General features: G+C 49.2%; 1 protein-coding gene across 6 annotated transcripts; it reads left to right on the top strand.

The window, feature by feature from the left end:
- The first annotated feature begins 1,760 nt into the window (after positions 1-1,760).
- NAGK (N-acetylglucosamine kinase) lies at positions 1,761-10,719 on the top strand. 6 transcript variants are annotated; one of them, XM_036997994.2, is made up of 11 exons: positions 1,761-2,036; positions 2,327-2,438; positions 3,865-3,949; positions 4,102-4,200; positions 4,998-5,139; positions 5,923-6,033; positions 6,739-6,851; positions 8,043-8,130; positions 9,071-9,168; positions 9,659-9,737; positions 10,401-10,719. In XM_036997994.2, exons 4-11 carry the CDS (start codon positions 4,141-4,143, stop codon positions 10,589-10,591), a joined length of 882 nt encoding a protein of 293 aa, XP_036853889.1. In that variant the 5' UTR covers positions 1,761-2,036; positions 2,327-2,438; positions 3,865-3,949; positions 4,102-4,140; the 3' UTR covers positions 10,592-10,719. The 6 variants fall into 6 exon arrangements, with proteins under 6 accessions (XP_036853889.1, XP_017516399.1, XP_017516396.1 ...); XM_036997992.2 differs by lacking the exon at positions 1,761-2,036 and adding an exon at positions 2,600-2,795 and having other exon boundaries at positions 2,344-2,438; XM_017660910.3 differs by lacking the exon at positions 2,327-2,438 and having other exon boundaries at positions 1,899-2,036.
- The last annotated feature ends 1,994 nt before the right edge of the window (positions 10,720-12,713 follow it).

Raw genomic sequence — 12,713 nt, 5'->3', positions numbered from 1 at the left:
GGAATTGGTTAGTGGTTACTTCACACCAACCTTGGGAAACACCTCATGTTTTGCTTAGGATTTCCACAGGCATAAGCCAGAAATGGTCCAGGTCAAGTTGTCTTATGAAATAAACTAAATTAAGTTTTGTTTTTATGACTAGACTAGTTTTGTCCACTCAGGGAATTTTCAATGCTGGACTCCATTTGTTAACCTTATTTTGCAATCCTGTGTTTTACACTTACATCGCATTTTGGACTAGCCACATTTCAGTAGTCACTTGTGGAAACCGTGTTGGACAGCACATGCTAATTAGGAATGTAAGTAAAAGTTTCTTAAGATCGGCATAGTATTTTGCAGTTTCCAAAACTCTTTTGGCCTGTAAATCCCGTGTTAGCCTGGGTAGATAGATCTTTATCATCTCCATTTTGTAGATGAGAAGTGGCAGCAGCAATTATGTGTTATTCAGCCAAGGTCATCCCCTAGTAAACAGTGAACTCAATCCTGGTCTTCAAACCTGGGCACTTTTTCTTTTGTTTCCTTTTACTAAACAAGCAATACAAAGGGAAACCTTAATGTTATCATATATACATATAGGCCCTAAGGCTCATGCATGAAGAAAAGGCACAGCCCTTTCAAAATTTGCCTAAATCTCCTCTCTTCCAAAAAATCCCACCCGGTTTAGTTCCATCAGAATCTAGTAGTTCCGTTACTCTAAAAATATGTTTTGGGTAGGCAACTTCCAGCTCTGATGCGCTACGGATTTAATTGATGTAGGCGAGCATTAAAAAAATCCTGCCCCTCCGTGTAATATTCTCTATGATTTATAATTGCTCCTGAGGGTTGCATGTAGTGTTTCTGCATCCCAAATAGGTTAAGAAATAAAGCAAAGACTCTTCCAGTTTAATAAGCACATATCTGCCAAAGGTTCACACCAAAGCATAACCAGACACGCAGCTGGCTGTCAGGGAAGCAGCCCTGGTGCATGGTTTTCTCTTTGACACGGCAAGAACGTCGGGAGAATGGGAGACAGGCCAGCTTGAGAACTGCTCTGACCCCTTCCTAGTGAGATGCTCCTGAAGTGCTAAGGGCAGCTGACCGCCTCCTGGCCTGCGAAGCTACCCCTCAAGGGCCCAGAACCGCCCGGAGGAGCCCCGGTTTGACTCCCATACCTTGCGCTCCCTTTTCCTTTACCGACCCCATGAAAAGAAAGGGAATGGAGTGGTGGCAGGAGGGCAACAAAAACTGTACTTGCTAGTTTGCCCGGTAGTCGATGTCCCCGCATACACCCTCCACCAAGAACTGAATTGGGCGGGAAGTGAAAGTCGAACACTCGTTTCTCAGGGCTGCAGCCTCGAGGGCATTTCTCCCTTGCCAGCACGCCTCTAGTTACTCCTGGTCAAGCGTATTCACACGAGTGCAGCGTAACCTCTGCGTGGGTGTTTGTGTTCACCTATGACTTTTGCCACCGCCAGCAGGTGTTGGGTTGAACATTATAAAAATGGTTTGAGGCCCAGGGGTCCCCACAGCTTGCGCACCTAGCTCCCAGACCCCATACCCGCAGAACTGTCCTGCTGTTTGTGCTTGTGCGTGCGTCACTCACACAGTCTACGTGGCTTATAAGCAACGCGCACGCGCAAGGCGGGGCTGCCACCGACTTCCGGGAGCTGAGGGGTGGGCAGAGCAATGACGTATCCCGCGGGTCGGTGCGGGACGCCCCTTTCTGGCTCCCTGCTGGGGTTCCGGTATCCATCTCCGGAAACAAGGTCCAGGAGGTGGGGAGGAGGTTTGCACGGGTCCGGAGCAACCGCTGAGGACAGCACTCGCCCTGCTCCGAGAAGTCGCTGGGGCAGGGCCGGCCTGGGTTGTGGAGCGGCTCCTGGTGTCACGGCTCGCGCACGCGCACTCGGAGTCGGTGGACCGCGCGACCATTCACGTGAAGCGGGGCGGTGCCGAGCGGGTGGGAGGGCGTGAAGGGCCGGCGGGAGGGAAGCAAACGACGGCATCTGCGGCGGCGGTAGCAGCAGCATGGCCGCGCTCTACGGGGGTGTGGAGGGGTGAGTGCAGCCCGCCGGAGGGAGTCCGGGAGGGACGGCTTGGAAGCAGCCTGGGCCACTCCATCCCCCCACCCCTGGCCGGAGGGAGGGGCGGCAGGAAGGCCGTGGCCCGGCCAGCAGGCTGATGGCCTCTCATACCAGGGTCTGACCGCTTTAGGGCTTGTGGACTGCGGCGCCTTGCGAAGAGGGGGTCTTTGCACGCGCGGCGATGCCCTTGCGCGCACTGGCATGTGCTTTGCAGGGACTGCGTGTGCCACGACCACGCCCCGGGGGGGTCCTTTGTGTTTCAGGGCGGAACCACGCCCCTTTCACCCCCAAACCACCCACTCCACAGTCTTCTGCTGGAGATACTCCTTTTCCCCATTCCAGAGCCCGGAGAGAATTTAACAGAAGAAGTGTCAGGTGTGAAGTTGCTGGACTGAGGGTGGGGAGTGGCAGTGTGGTGGAAGCTAGGACAAGATCTTTGCAGATCTTGGCCGGAGAATGTCTGGATGCTGGAACGCCGCGAGCCAGAGTGCTAGCCCGTCCCGGTGCCTGAAACTCCTCCATTGTCGGCAATCCAGGCTCCTCGCACTAGATCGAACCCTCTGTTGTTCTTGACATTTTCCTGCTCAGAAGCTTGTCTACTGGACTTTTTGTACTAGTTCTTCCCCTCAGTATGACTATGGGCAAGAGTTTTGCCTTGTCTGTGCTTCGTTTATTACATATGTAAAGTTCAAAAAGGGACGAACGAGAAGGATCTGCAACTCACTGCCAATGGTATTCTGGGAATCTGGGTGTGCCGAATCAGGGCGTAATACCGGGTGTCTGTTGTCTCAGCCAGGGAACTTTGGAATCTGAGATTTGATTACTTCTGTGACAGCCACATTTCACTGTAAACTCGTGGACCCCAAAGTTTTTTTCACATGAACTGTTAAGGTTGATCTCCCCTATCCTGTATCTATTGCACTTAAAAAAAAAAAGAGACCTAAGTACAGGAGTTTGCACTGTTATGTTCATGTACAAGAAAAGATCTGTTTTTCTAGTTTGTCAAGAGAATCTTTTGGATGTTGAGTATGCCACCTCATGCATTAACTACCCCTTAAAATTTCTTGTCATCTTTAAGTTTGATGGGAAGTCTTAAGTGTCCTCTTCTGATATTCCTAAATGTACTGATCAATAAAGAAGCATACATCACACCACCACAGACTTCTCTCCAAACTAATTTCTCCCAGTAATAAGCATTTGACCTTTACTTGCGTAAGTAGGTATAAACTCTCCCTGCCATCTGGTCAGTGTTTCTCACAAGTCTTGAGACATTGGCATCTTGAGCTGGATCTTGAAAAGCAGCCTTTAGCTATTGCAAGAGAAGCAGGGAGATGTGCCATTCTCTTTAATGCCATTTACTGAGTTTTGCCTCCTTTAGGCCCTCTGCTGGACATGTGGATAGATAAATGATCTAGAGCTTCACCTAGTGGAGCTTGTAATCGTGAGAGGCAGACAGGAAAACAACTAAACACACTCTTAATACAGAGAAATCCTTCAGAGTTATGGTGGCACTGGCACAGCTTAACTAAAGGAAATGTGGGGGTGACCCACATCTCAGAGGTTTCAAAGACTAGGTGATATGTAAGTAGGGTCTTGCAGTATAAGTAAGACATCCCCAAGGGAAGCTGAGCAGGAACTGTTCATTCCAAAAGGACAGCAAACACCAAACCAGGAAGTAGGTTTGGGAATGGCATTGGGTTTGCGGAAGCCAATTCTATCATTCTAGGCTCTGCGTGTGACAAGCGTAGCCCTATCTGCAGGTTTTTCTGAGTAAGACTGAGCGCCCCCTTGTGTTCTATAGGGGAGGCACACGGTCCAAGGTCCTTTTGCTCTCAGAGGATGGGCAGATCCTGGCCGAAGCGGATGGGCTCAACACAAACCACTGGGTAAAGGCTACACTGAGGGGACTGGTTGGCTTGGTTGTGGTTTTGTTTTCTGTAACTCCTGGTGAGGTGGTGGCTTGGGGCTAAGGTAGCAGCCTGTAGGTGCAACACAGGTCATGCAAGCCTTTGTAACTCTCTTTCTTGATTGGGGCCAGCTGATCGGGACAGACAAGTGTGTGGAGAGAATCAACGAGATGGTGAACAGGGCCAAACGGAAAGCAGGGGTGGATCCCCTGGTACCTCTACGAAGCTTGGTGAGTCTGGTGGTAGAGCCTGGGAATTAAGAGACAGCAAGTTTGAATTAGATGAGTCCAATGACTACAGAGTGAAAGACCTTGAGGCCTTATTCTCTGGTCTAGAAGCTCATATGATCTCATCCATTCTTGTGGATTCAGTTGTCACCTATAAGCCACATGGATTAGAAGAGCACAGTGTTTTGGAAAGCCTCTGAGACATTGGTTATAGTTCTAGCATTGTCACTGAACATCTGTATGATCCTAAGTAGGTAACACATCTCTAAGCCTCAGTTTCTTCATTTGGAAAATGCATATAGCAGTAGCTATCCCAGAGTTGTGTTGGGAAAGTACAATGACTCGATACATCCCGAAGTGGTTATCATAGAGCTTGATCCATAAGCACTCATGAAATGTTAGCTATTATTCCTAGTTCAGACCTTCCTCCCAACTTGCTCTCAATACTCCCTAGATACAACCTCAGTGATGTTCTATAGGCACAAACCCTATGTATTCCAAACCAAGCTTCTCTTTCCTCAGTTTGCTCCTCTGCCTGATTATTCTGTTAAGGACACTATTGTCCTCCCAAGCTCCAAACCTGGCATTGTTGAACTCCATTTCTGCGTCCATTCCCAGTTCAGATTCTTGCAGCCACAGCCTTCTGATGAGTCCTTGTATAGGGTAGAAGAAGGACTGGGGCTGGATCAGCAGGGTGTGCACAGGTGTAGAGGGCAGGCACAGATGTGAGGAGGGAAGGGGTTGAGAAAGGAGCTGGCCAGGCCCTGCTCACTCGCTGGCTCACCTCTCATGTGGCCTAGGGCCTATCCCTGAGTGGTGGGGAACAGGAGGATGCAGTGAGGATCCTGATGGAGGAGCTGAGGGACCGATTTCCCTACCTGAGTGAAAGCTACTTAATCACCACTGACGCTGCGGGGTCCATCGCCACAGCTACGCAGGATGGTGAGGAAGTGGAGGGTGGGGTGAGATTGAGAATTGGTTTTCTTGGGAAAGCCCCTTGTGGCAGAACTTAGCTTGAAATACCTCAAAGGCAGCCCCTGGCATACCCCACCCTGCCCCGTGTTCTTTTCATTAGTTGGAGTTCCTGCCTAAGCAAGGTCTGGACTCTTGGGTATCTTGATGGAAAGAAGGAGTGGAGTCAGACAGAGGCCTCCATTTGGGCCCGAGGATGGAGCCCCTGGGGCAGTGTGGTGATGAGGCTGGCTGGGGAAAGCAGTGAGTGCCGAGAAGGTGGGAGGAGCTCTGTGGTGGTGTGTACAAAGCCCTGGTGTCATGAGATTGGCATTTGAATCCACTCCTGTTTTTGCCAGCTGTACCACCTTGGAGAACTTGAGGAACTCTCTTGAGTTCCAACTTCCTCATCTATCACATGGGGGTAATTGTATCCATAAAGGTAATTTAGGGTTTTGGGTATCAGTAAATAGGGTCTTGCACAATCCCTGGCGCTAGATAATCGGGAAGCAGGTGGTCACTTGATGGCTGGCTGGGCAAGGAGACAGACTCATGATCCTTTCTGTCCCCCAGAGAAGGGCTTTGTGAATTAGAGGTTCTCTGAGACCCAGGCCCTCTGCCTCTGGCAGGAAACTAGCTGGGCTGCATTTGCTCTACAAGACTAGGTGGTGATCCCTCTGCTGGGGGCTGGTTTCTGTCCTGTTTTCTCAGTTGAAAGCTGTGTGCTCTGTGCAGGGCCTTGGCCACACTGAGCTGCTCGTGCCCTGTTCCCAGGTGGGATCGTGCTCATCTCTGGGACAGGCTCCAACTGCAGACTCATCAACCCTGATGGCTCTGAGAGTGGCTGCGGCGGATGGGGCCACATGATGGGGGACGAGGGCTCAGGTGAGCTCATGCCAACTAGGCCTGGTTCATGGTCCTAGGCTCTTTCCTTCCTGCAGCACCCCACCTCCCCGACCTTTGGCATGCTGACCCTCTGGGGCTCTCTGGGGATAGTTCCTGGAACTGCTCTTTCTGAGCATAGGGTAGTGACTAAGAGATCATAGAGATGGCATATGTTGGACTAACGGCTGGCCTTCCTCTTCAGCAGGTATTCAACCAAGATTGAGATTCATGCCTCAGCATAACAGCTATTGCCTACCTGTGTTAACTTTTGGAATGCTTAGGGAGGAATTGATACTATGAAGGTTAAGGCCATAGATGCCAGAAGATTACTCACCAGTGTGCTAGTGGGAAAGGGTTATAGGAATTCCTCCTGCCATCACCCTTTGTAGGTAGCACGTGTACATTTTCATAGGAACCCTTGGGGTCAAGCTTCTGGCAGTGACTACAGTGGTTTGTGTGACAGCTGACTGTCCTTGTCTTAATTTTTGGGTAGGAGCTGGTGTGACCCAACCTCGCCTCTTCTGTCTCCCCGCCAGCTTCCCTTCTGTGGATCAGTCAGGCACTGATTAGAGGCCCCCAGGCTGGGAATCAGGACACCTAATTTACTGAAATACCCAAGCCCATCACGAACATTGTGTAGGTCTGCATTTCCTCCTCTGTGAGTTAGGGGAGATTGCCCCTCTTAGTCCTCTCTGCTCTCCGCAGCCTACTGGATTGCACACCAAGCAGTGAAAATAGTGTTTGATTCTATCGACAACCTAGAAGCGGCTCCTCATGACATTGGCTACATCAAGCAGGCCATGTTCAACTATTTCCAGGTACTACCCCTGCCCCGGGAAACGTGCACACCTGACATAGGCGTGCACTTCCACTGAAGAGGACCAAATGCAGGAGAGGGACTGGGTGAGCCAAAGGGAAGTCAGGGTGAGTGGTGGGTCAGAGCTGGTGGGTGGAGAAATTGGGGATCAGGGAGGAGAGCCAGTGAAGAAGTGGGTTGGGAGAGTTCTTGGGGAGGTACAGCCTTCACCCAGGGCACTGGGAATTGACTTCTTTTCTGGGCTGTGCTCATTTGTAGTGGGTTAGGAAATGGCTGACTAGCTGAACCAGAGGCAAAAGGTGGGAGAGGAGCAGGAAGATAAATTGATTTGATAGATCTCACTCAGCATTCCTCTGAGTGAGGGCCACTTAAGTGAGCTGGGGCCAAGGCCAAGGAAGGAGACCAGAGATGCCGGGAAGTAGGACCTATATTCTCAAGGCTCAGGGATTGATACTTAAAGAGAAGCTGTCCTGGACCAAGATGAGGAAGAGGGAGGAACTAGAGAGAGAAATCACTTTCTTTGTAGGAAATGCAGTTACACTTTCCTGACCCAGCAGATTGGTTCTAAACTCCACTAATGTTCTGCCACGCCCTCTTATCTTTCAGTCGTTCTTACAGTCATTACAAAGATTAAATGAAATATTGTATATAACATGCTTAATACATTGCTGTAAGTATTCAAATTTTAGCTCCCCTCCTTTAATTTAGTAATGTATTCTAGGGGATCTGGTTCCTCAGGACCTTCAGAGGCCTTATAGGTGTGTACATTTTTGGGGGTGGAAGAAGGACCTTCTGTGGTCAAATAAGTTTGGGAAGGACTTCTGAGAGCCTTTAATTTGCTAATGTGCATTGTGACTCTCAAAGGGAGAGTTGCAGTGTGCATTAGTCCTTAGATGCCTTTGACCAAAGAAATATTTTCAAAAGCACCCCAGTGACACTTTGAGGAGCACAGATCTCTGCTCTGTGCTGCATCCAGACTAATCCGTAAGGAGCGTGGGGTCCATGCTGGGAAAAACAAAGAACTTCTTTCAAATGAGAAATCTCAAGTCCTTAGATTTTCTAGAGCTTCAAAAAACAAATGCTATGCCAGCTCTCAAACAGTGGAGACATCAGGAGAGCCAACTTGAATGGGCAGATTGGGAATTCTTCTCTGCTTCTGATGGTGCTCTTGTGTCATTTCTCTGTACTTCAGGTGCCAGATCGTCTAGGAATCCTCACCCACCTGTATAGGGACTTTGATAAATGCAGGTTTGCCGGGTTTTGCCGGAAAGTTGCAGAAGGTACTGGAGGTGGGGCAGGGTTTTATTGGGCTTTTTCCCCAAGACCTCCCTAATTGAGGGGTGGAATAGGGCTCATATGGGGGCTGGAAGCCAATATCCCTTTGAACAAGTGACCTCAGTTCTCTGCTACGATGGTCCTTGGAACTGGTGTGAGCCTTGGGGTGGAGGCAGGACACCTGGCTTGTGTTGACAACTGTTTTATATTATCTGTGTTAATTTTGACAGCTATCATGCCCTGTGCAGGCTGTATGTCTGTTTCTCAGAAATTTATGAAGCAGTTGTCCTTTGGGCAAATGTATAATTCTTTTTAAACCAATGGTACCTCAAAAACTAGGGAATCATGGAGAGGTTAGGTGTTTTTGGTTGGTTGTTGAGAAGCTGATCCATAGGGCTTTTCTGCATATTGTTCTTTCTCTGCTTTATGATCCATACTTTCTTAATTTGGATTCCTGCTGCCTCAGGGCATTGTAGGGCCCTCTTAGGTGCTGCTGGACTGAGGCCCTTTCAGAACAGAGCTAGGAAGGGGCTGATCAACAGCAGACTGTTGGAGGTGGTAGGGGACTCTGATAGCTGCTAAAGTAGGGTCCTGGGTCCCCTGAGCTAAGAGACCTTCAGGAACAGACACAGTAATCCAGTGTAATCTGGGAGTGTGAACTGGGGGCCAGTGTGCTCCTCTAGTGGGTGCTGTCCTTAAGCATCTGGAAGGAGCCACTGCTGTACAGGGCACCCCTCCTTGGGGGCAAGTTCTGGAAGGGTCAAAGGAGGAAGGATGGAGGCAGTTTGGAGGCTTGCTCGCCCACATGCCATGGTGTGTGCATCCATTCCTGATTAGGCCTCTGCTAGCTCTCCATACTTGGCCTGTTGCTGTCCTTCAGCAGAGAGAGAGAGTAACAGGACTGCAGCCCCCTGGTAGTCACCACTCCGTCCCTTCCCTCCCCAGGTGCTCAGCAGGGAGATCCCCTCTCCCGGTTTATCTTCAGGAAGGCTGGGGAGATGCTGGGCAGGCATGTTGTAGCCGTCCTGCCTGAGATTGACCCGGTGAGTTGAGGTGGGGAATGAAGCTGGGGGTGGCTAGGCCACATTTGGTCCTTTGCTGTTAGGGATTCGACTGTGTAATCAGACTCTTGAAATTGGATATGTTGTTAAATGAACTTAGGGTATGAGAAAAATTCTGTAGAAACTGTAACACAAGTAAGTTTTTTGGTCCAGGAGAGGCTCTGGCTGCTCTGTAAGCTGTATTTAGTGCATCGGTTTAGTGTGGCACATGTGCTGTACCTTCTTTCAGTCATATTTTTGTCCACTTCCCCTTTTCTTCTTTCTTCTGTATGTTCCTTAACGCTTTCCCCTTCCCCTTCCCTCCCTTGCCTTTACAAATTTCCCTTTACTCCCTTTTTTCTTTTCTTGAGTCCGCCCTCTGGTTCTTGGCTAGAGGGTGTTTGGGATTGGGTGGGCTGATCTTAGGGCCATACTCCCTGCAGCCCTGGAGAGGCTTTGTCACCCCTAATGTCCATTTCTGCTCTCCACCCAGGTATTGTTCCAGGGGGAGATGGGCCTCCCCATCCTGTGTGTGGGCTCAGTGTGGAAGAGCTGGGAGCTGCTGAGGGAAGGTGAGCAGGTGGTAGGGAGCAGGTGGGACGGGCAAAGGCAAGGGAGGTGGTGGGATGGAGGTGGCCCCGGAAAGCTGCCTGTCCGAGGGAGGACTTGGGCTGGGAACCTTGACAGGCCACGGATGCCTTAGGCCAGGGCCTTCAACCTTTACCCTGCCAGGGAGCCCTTTTACAATGTCCCATCCAGTTTCCTTGAACTCTTAAAAGGATATTCTTTTCCAAAGGATTTATTAAATAAGTACCATTTTTTAAAAAATTGAAGACAAACCTAACTTAAAATCGGAGCTTCTGATCCGATGTGGTGATATCCCTAATGAACACAATCCAGAAGGAAAGAAATGTGCCTTCTTCACCCTGGCAGCTCTGTGGTTTCTGTTAGACATTCTGAAGTAGCTCAGGGACCCCCACTGCTCCCTCGGAGTCCCCAAGGTAGGCTGAGTGCTCAGAGGCTGTTGGCTCTAGTCCCCCGTGACTGTTACTGGGCTCCTGTACCCTGCTGTGCTCTTAGGGACTTGGCATCTGGGTGCTTCTAGGACCTCCACGGGAGTGCCTCCGGGCCGGGGCCTCTGCTCTCCCTCCCTGTTCATTTCCACCTTCTCCCTGGTCTCTGCCACAGGCTGCTGGTCTCCAGTCATCTCTGTTTTCTGTGTTCTTTTCCTCCAGGTTTCCTTTTGGCACTGACCCAGGGCAGAGAGATCCAGGCTCAGAGCTCCTTCTCCAGCTTCACCCTGCTGAAACTGCGGCACTCCTCTGCCCTGGGCAGTGCCAGCCTGGGGGCCAGGCACATCGGGCACCTCCTCCCCATGGACTACAACGCTAGTGCCATTGCCTTCTACTCCTATACCTTCTCCTAGGGGGCTGGCCCTGCTCTGCCCACTCCAAGCCCAGAGGACATTGGATGTGGGGAGGAGGCTTTTCTCCTTTTCCTTTTTTTAAAATAGAAAAACACATATAAAAGAAAATAAACGCACTTTACCCACTCCCCAGTTGGATTGTGTTATCAAGCACAGTTGCTGTGTACATCCTCAGCACGCCCGCCTGCAGGTGTCCCAGAGAGCTCTGGAATGGTGTTAGCCTGGGCTTAAAGCCCCACCTCGTGCTTGGCCTGTAGTCTCCAGTCTGCTTGCCATGCTGTTGGTAGGTAATTGACTGTGTGCCACCCCTCCCATACACATAAGCACACTTACATGCTGTGAGGTGGACTATTAACCTGTGATCACAGTTTTCCCGCCAAAGTGGGCAATGATACCTGCTGACCATTTTCACTGGACTAAGTTCACCATGCAGAACATCACTGGGACACAGACATACCACATGTGCTCATGATCGTCCCTCTAGGATTTAGGGGACAGGGTTCTAGTCTGGAAGAATTTTTACCTCACCGGATTTGGTACTCACAGGTAAAACAGCACATTTTGCAGTTTTTCCACATGAATGAGTTCTTGAGATGTTATCAGGATGTCTAAAATCCAAGAAGGCAAACTAGACACTAGGTGGCCCACCTATTTCTGGTGCCTACTAACTAGCCTGGCCCTCGTTATACTAGTATGACACTGTTGTGGCATCTGGAATGATACCAACAAAGAAGACATGATTCCTGTGTTCTGGATACTGTAGTTTAATTGGTAAAGAAAAGCCTGAAGCTTATGCAGTTTGGCGAAGATGGTGTTGACCCACAGTGGCTGCCTCTACAGGTGTTTAGAGTGTAAGCTGTTAGGAAGGCACGCATCATGTCCTAACATCAGTTCTCAAACTTACGTGCATCAGTTATTCTAGAGCTTGTTTCGAACTTATTTCTCTCCTGTTCATAGGGTATTTGATTCAACAGGTCAAGGATGAGCTGGGGAATTTTCTTCTAAATACCCTGGATAATTGCTGCTGCGGAGGTCCAGGAGCTCTTGGAGCTCTACCCTACTTGCTTCCCAAGTCAGATGACGCTGGATTTCACAATGGATCGCAGGATGGCAACAGCTCTCATCCCATTAGCTCTGGCCGAACGTGGCAAGCTGAAGCTTTGAGCAGGAAGAGCTCAAACCAAATCCTAAAGACAGCTGGCCACCTTCACATTGAGCTGTGGTCCAGCTACTGGGCTCAGTTCTCAGCAAGTCTCGAATACGTCATCTGGTAAAAAGCTTGCAAAGAGAACAGGGACACAGCAGAGGTGCCTTTGCTGTATCTCATAGTCCTAATCCCATTAATAAGTGATGAGCTTTGAAGAAGTTTTATACATGGTCTCAGGACCAGGGTCAAGCAGTATTTTGGATTTAGAATCAAATTTTACTGAAGGGTTTATACAGACCTACTTATGTTCTTCAGGATAAGCCATTGTTCTTCCTTACTGGTGCCTAGGCTCTACGGTTCCAATTTGGTGGCAGGTTTTAGAGCAGAGCAAGGGGCACATCCTTCATTGAATTTTTAGTCCAAGCACATAAGTGTTGAGTGAATCTTAGTTGAAATGAAGGCAGTATTAAAGTGAACAAAGTCAGATGTGTTCCTAGTTCCTTTAGCCAAAGAGTTGATAAAGTGGCTTACCTTCCAGTTAAGGGTCTGTTACACAGAAATTGCAGTGTAGAAAGTCGTAAGTGATTTTGATGAGTTTCTCTCCCTTCAATTTTAAATTTATAATCTTCCCTAATAAGATATCAGGAGCAATTAATGGGAATCCATACTACCAAGGCATTGGAGATGTACACATTCATCTCATCAGAGCTTACAAAAGCCTGTGATGAGGCAAGAAAACAAACTGCACTCAAATGAGGCCAACACTGCCTTAATCTACCTGTGCGATTGTGCGCACAGCACAGCCTCTTCTGTGCTATTCATTCAGCAAATGCTGCCTTCCAGCTGTGATGGGTGCTCTAAGGATTAAAAATGATTACAACTCTTACAGTAATTGAAAGTTGGCAAAACCCAGAACTCCACGTTTACAATACTGTGCTTTTTTTGAACATTATACTTTAGTTAGTTTAATTAAAT

Source organism: Manis javanica, chromosome 1, assembly GCF_040802235.1.
Source record: "Manis javanica isolate MJ-LG chromosome 1, MJ_LKY, whole genome shotgun sequence".
NCBI lineage: Eukaryota > Metazoa > Chordata > Mammalia > Pholidota > Manidae > Manis > Manis javanica.
Note: the sequence above shows the minus strand (reverse complement) of the source record. Positions and strands in the feature narration are given on the sequence as shown.

Bases quoted from the DNA above. Each gene is read 5' to 3' on its own strand.
- NAGK (XM_017660907.3), top strand. From the start codon at position 2,245: ATGCCCTTGCGCGCACTGGCATGTGCTTTGCAGGGACTGCGTGTGCCA. The intron at 3,950-4,101 runs GTAAAGGCTACA...GATTGGGGCCAG, and splicing joins GGCTCAACACAAACCACTGG to CTGATCGGGACAGACAAGTG. The intron at 6,852-8,042 runs GTACTACCCCTG...TCTGTACTTCAG, and splicing joins CCATGTTCAACTATTTCCAG to GTGCCAGATCGTCTAGGAAT.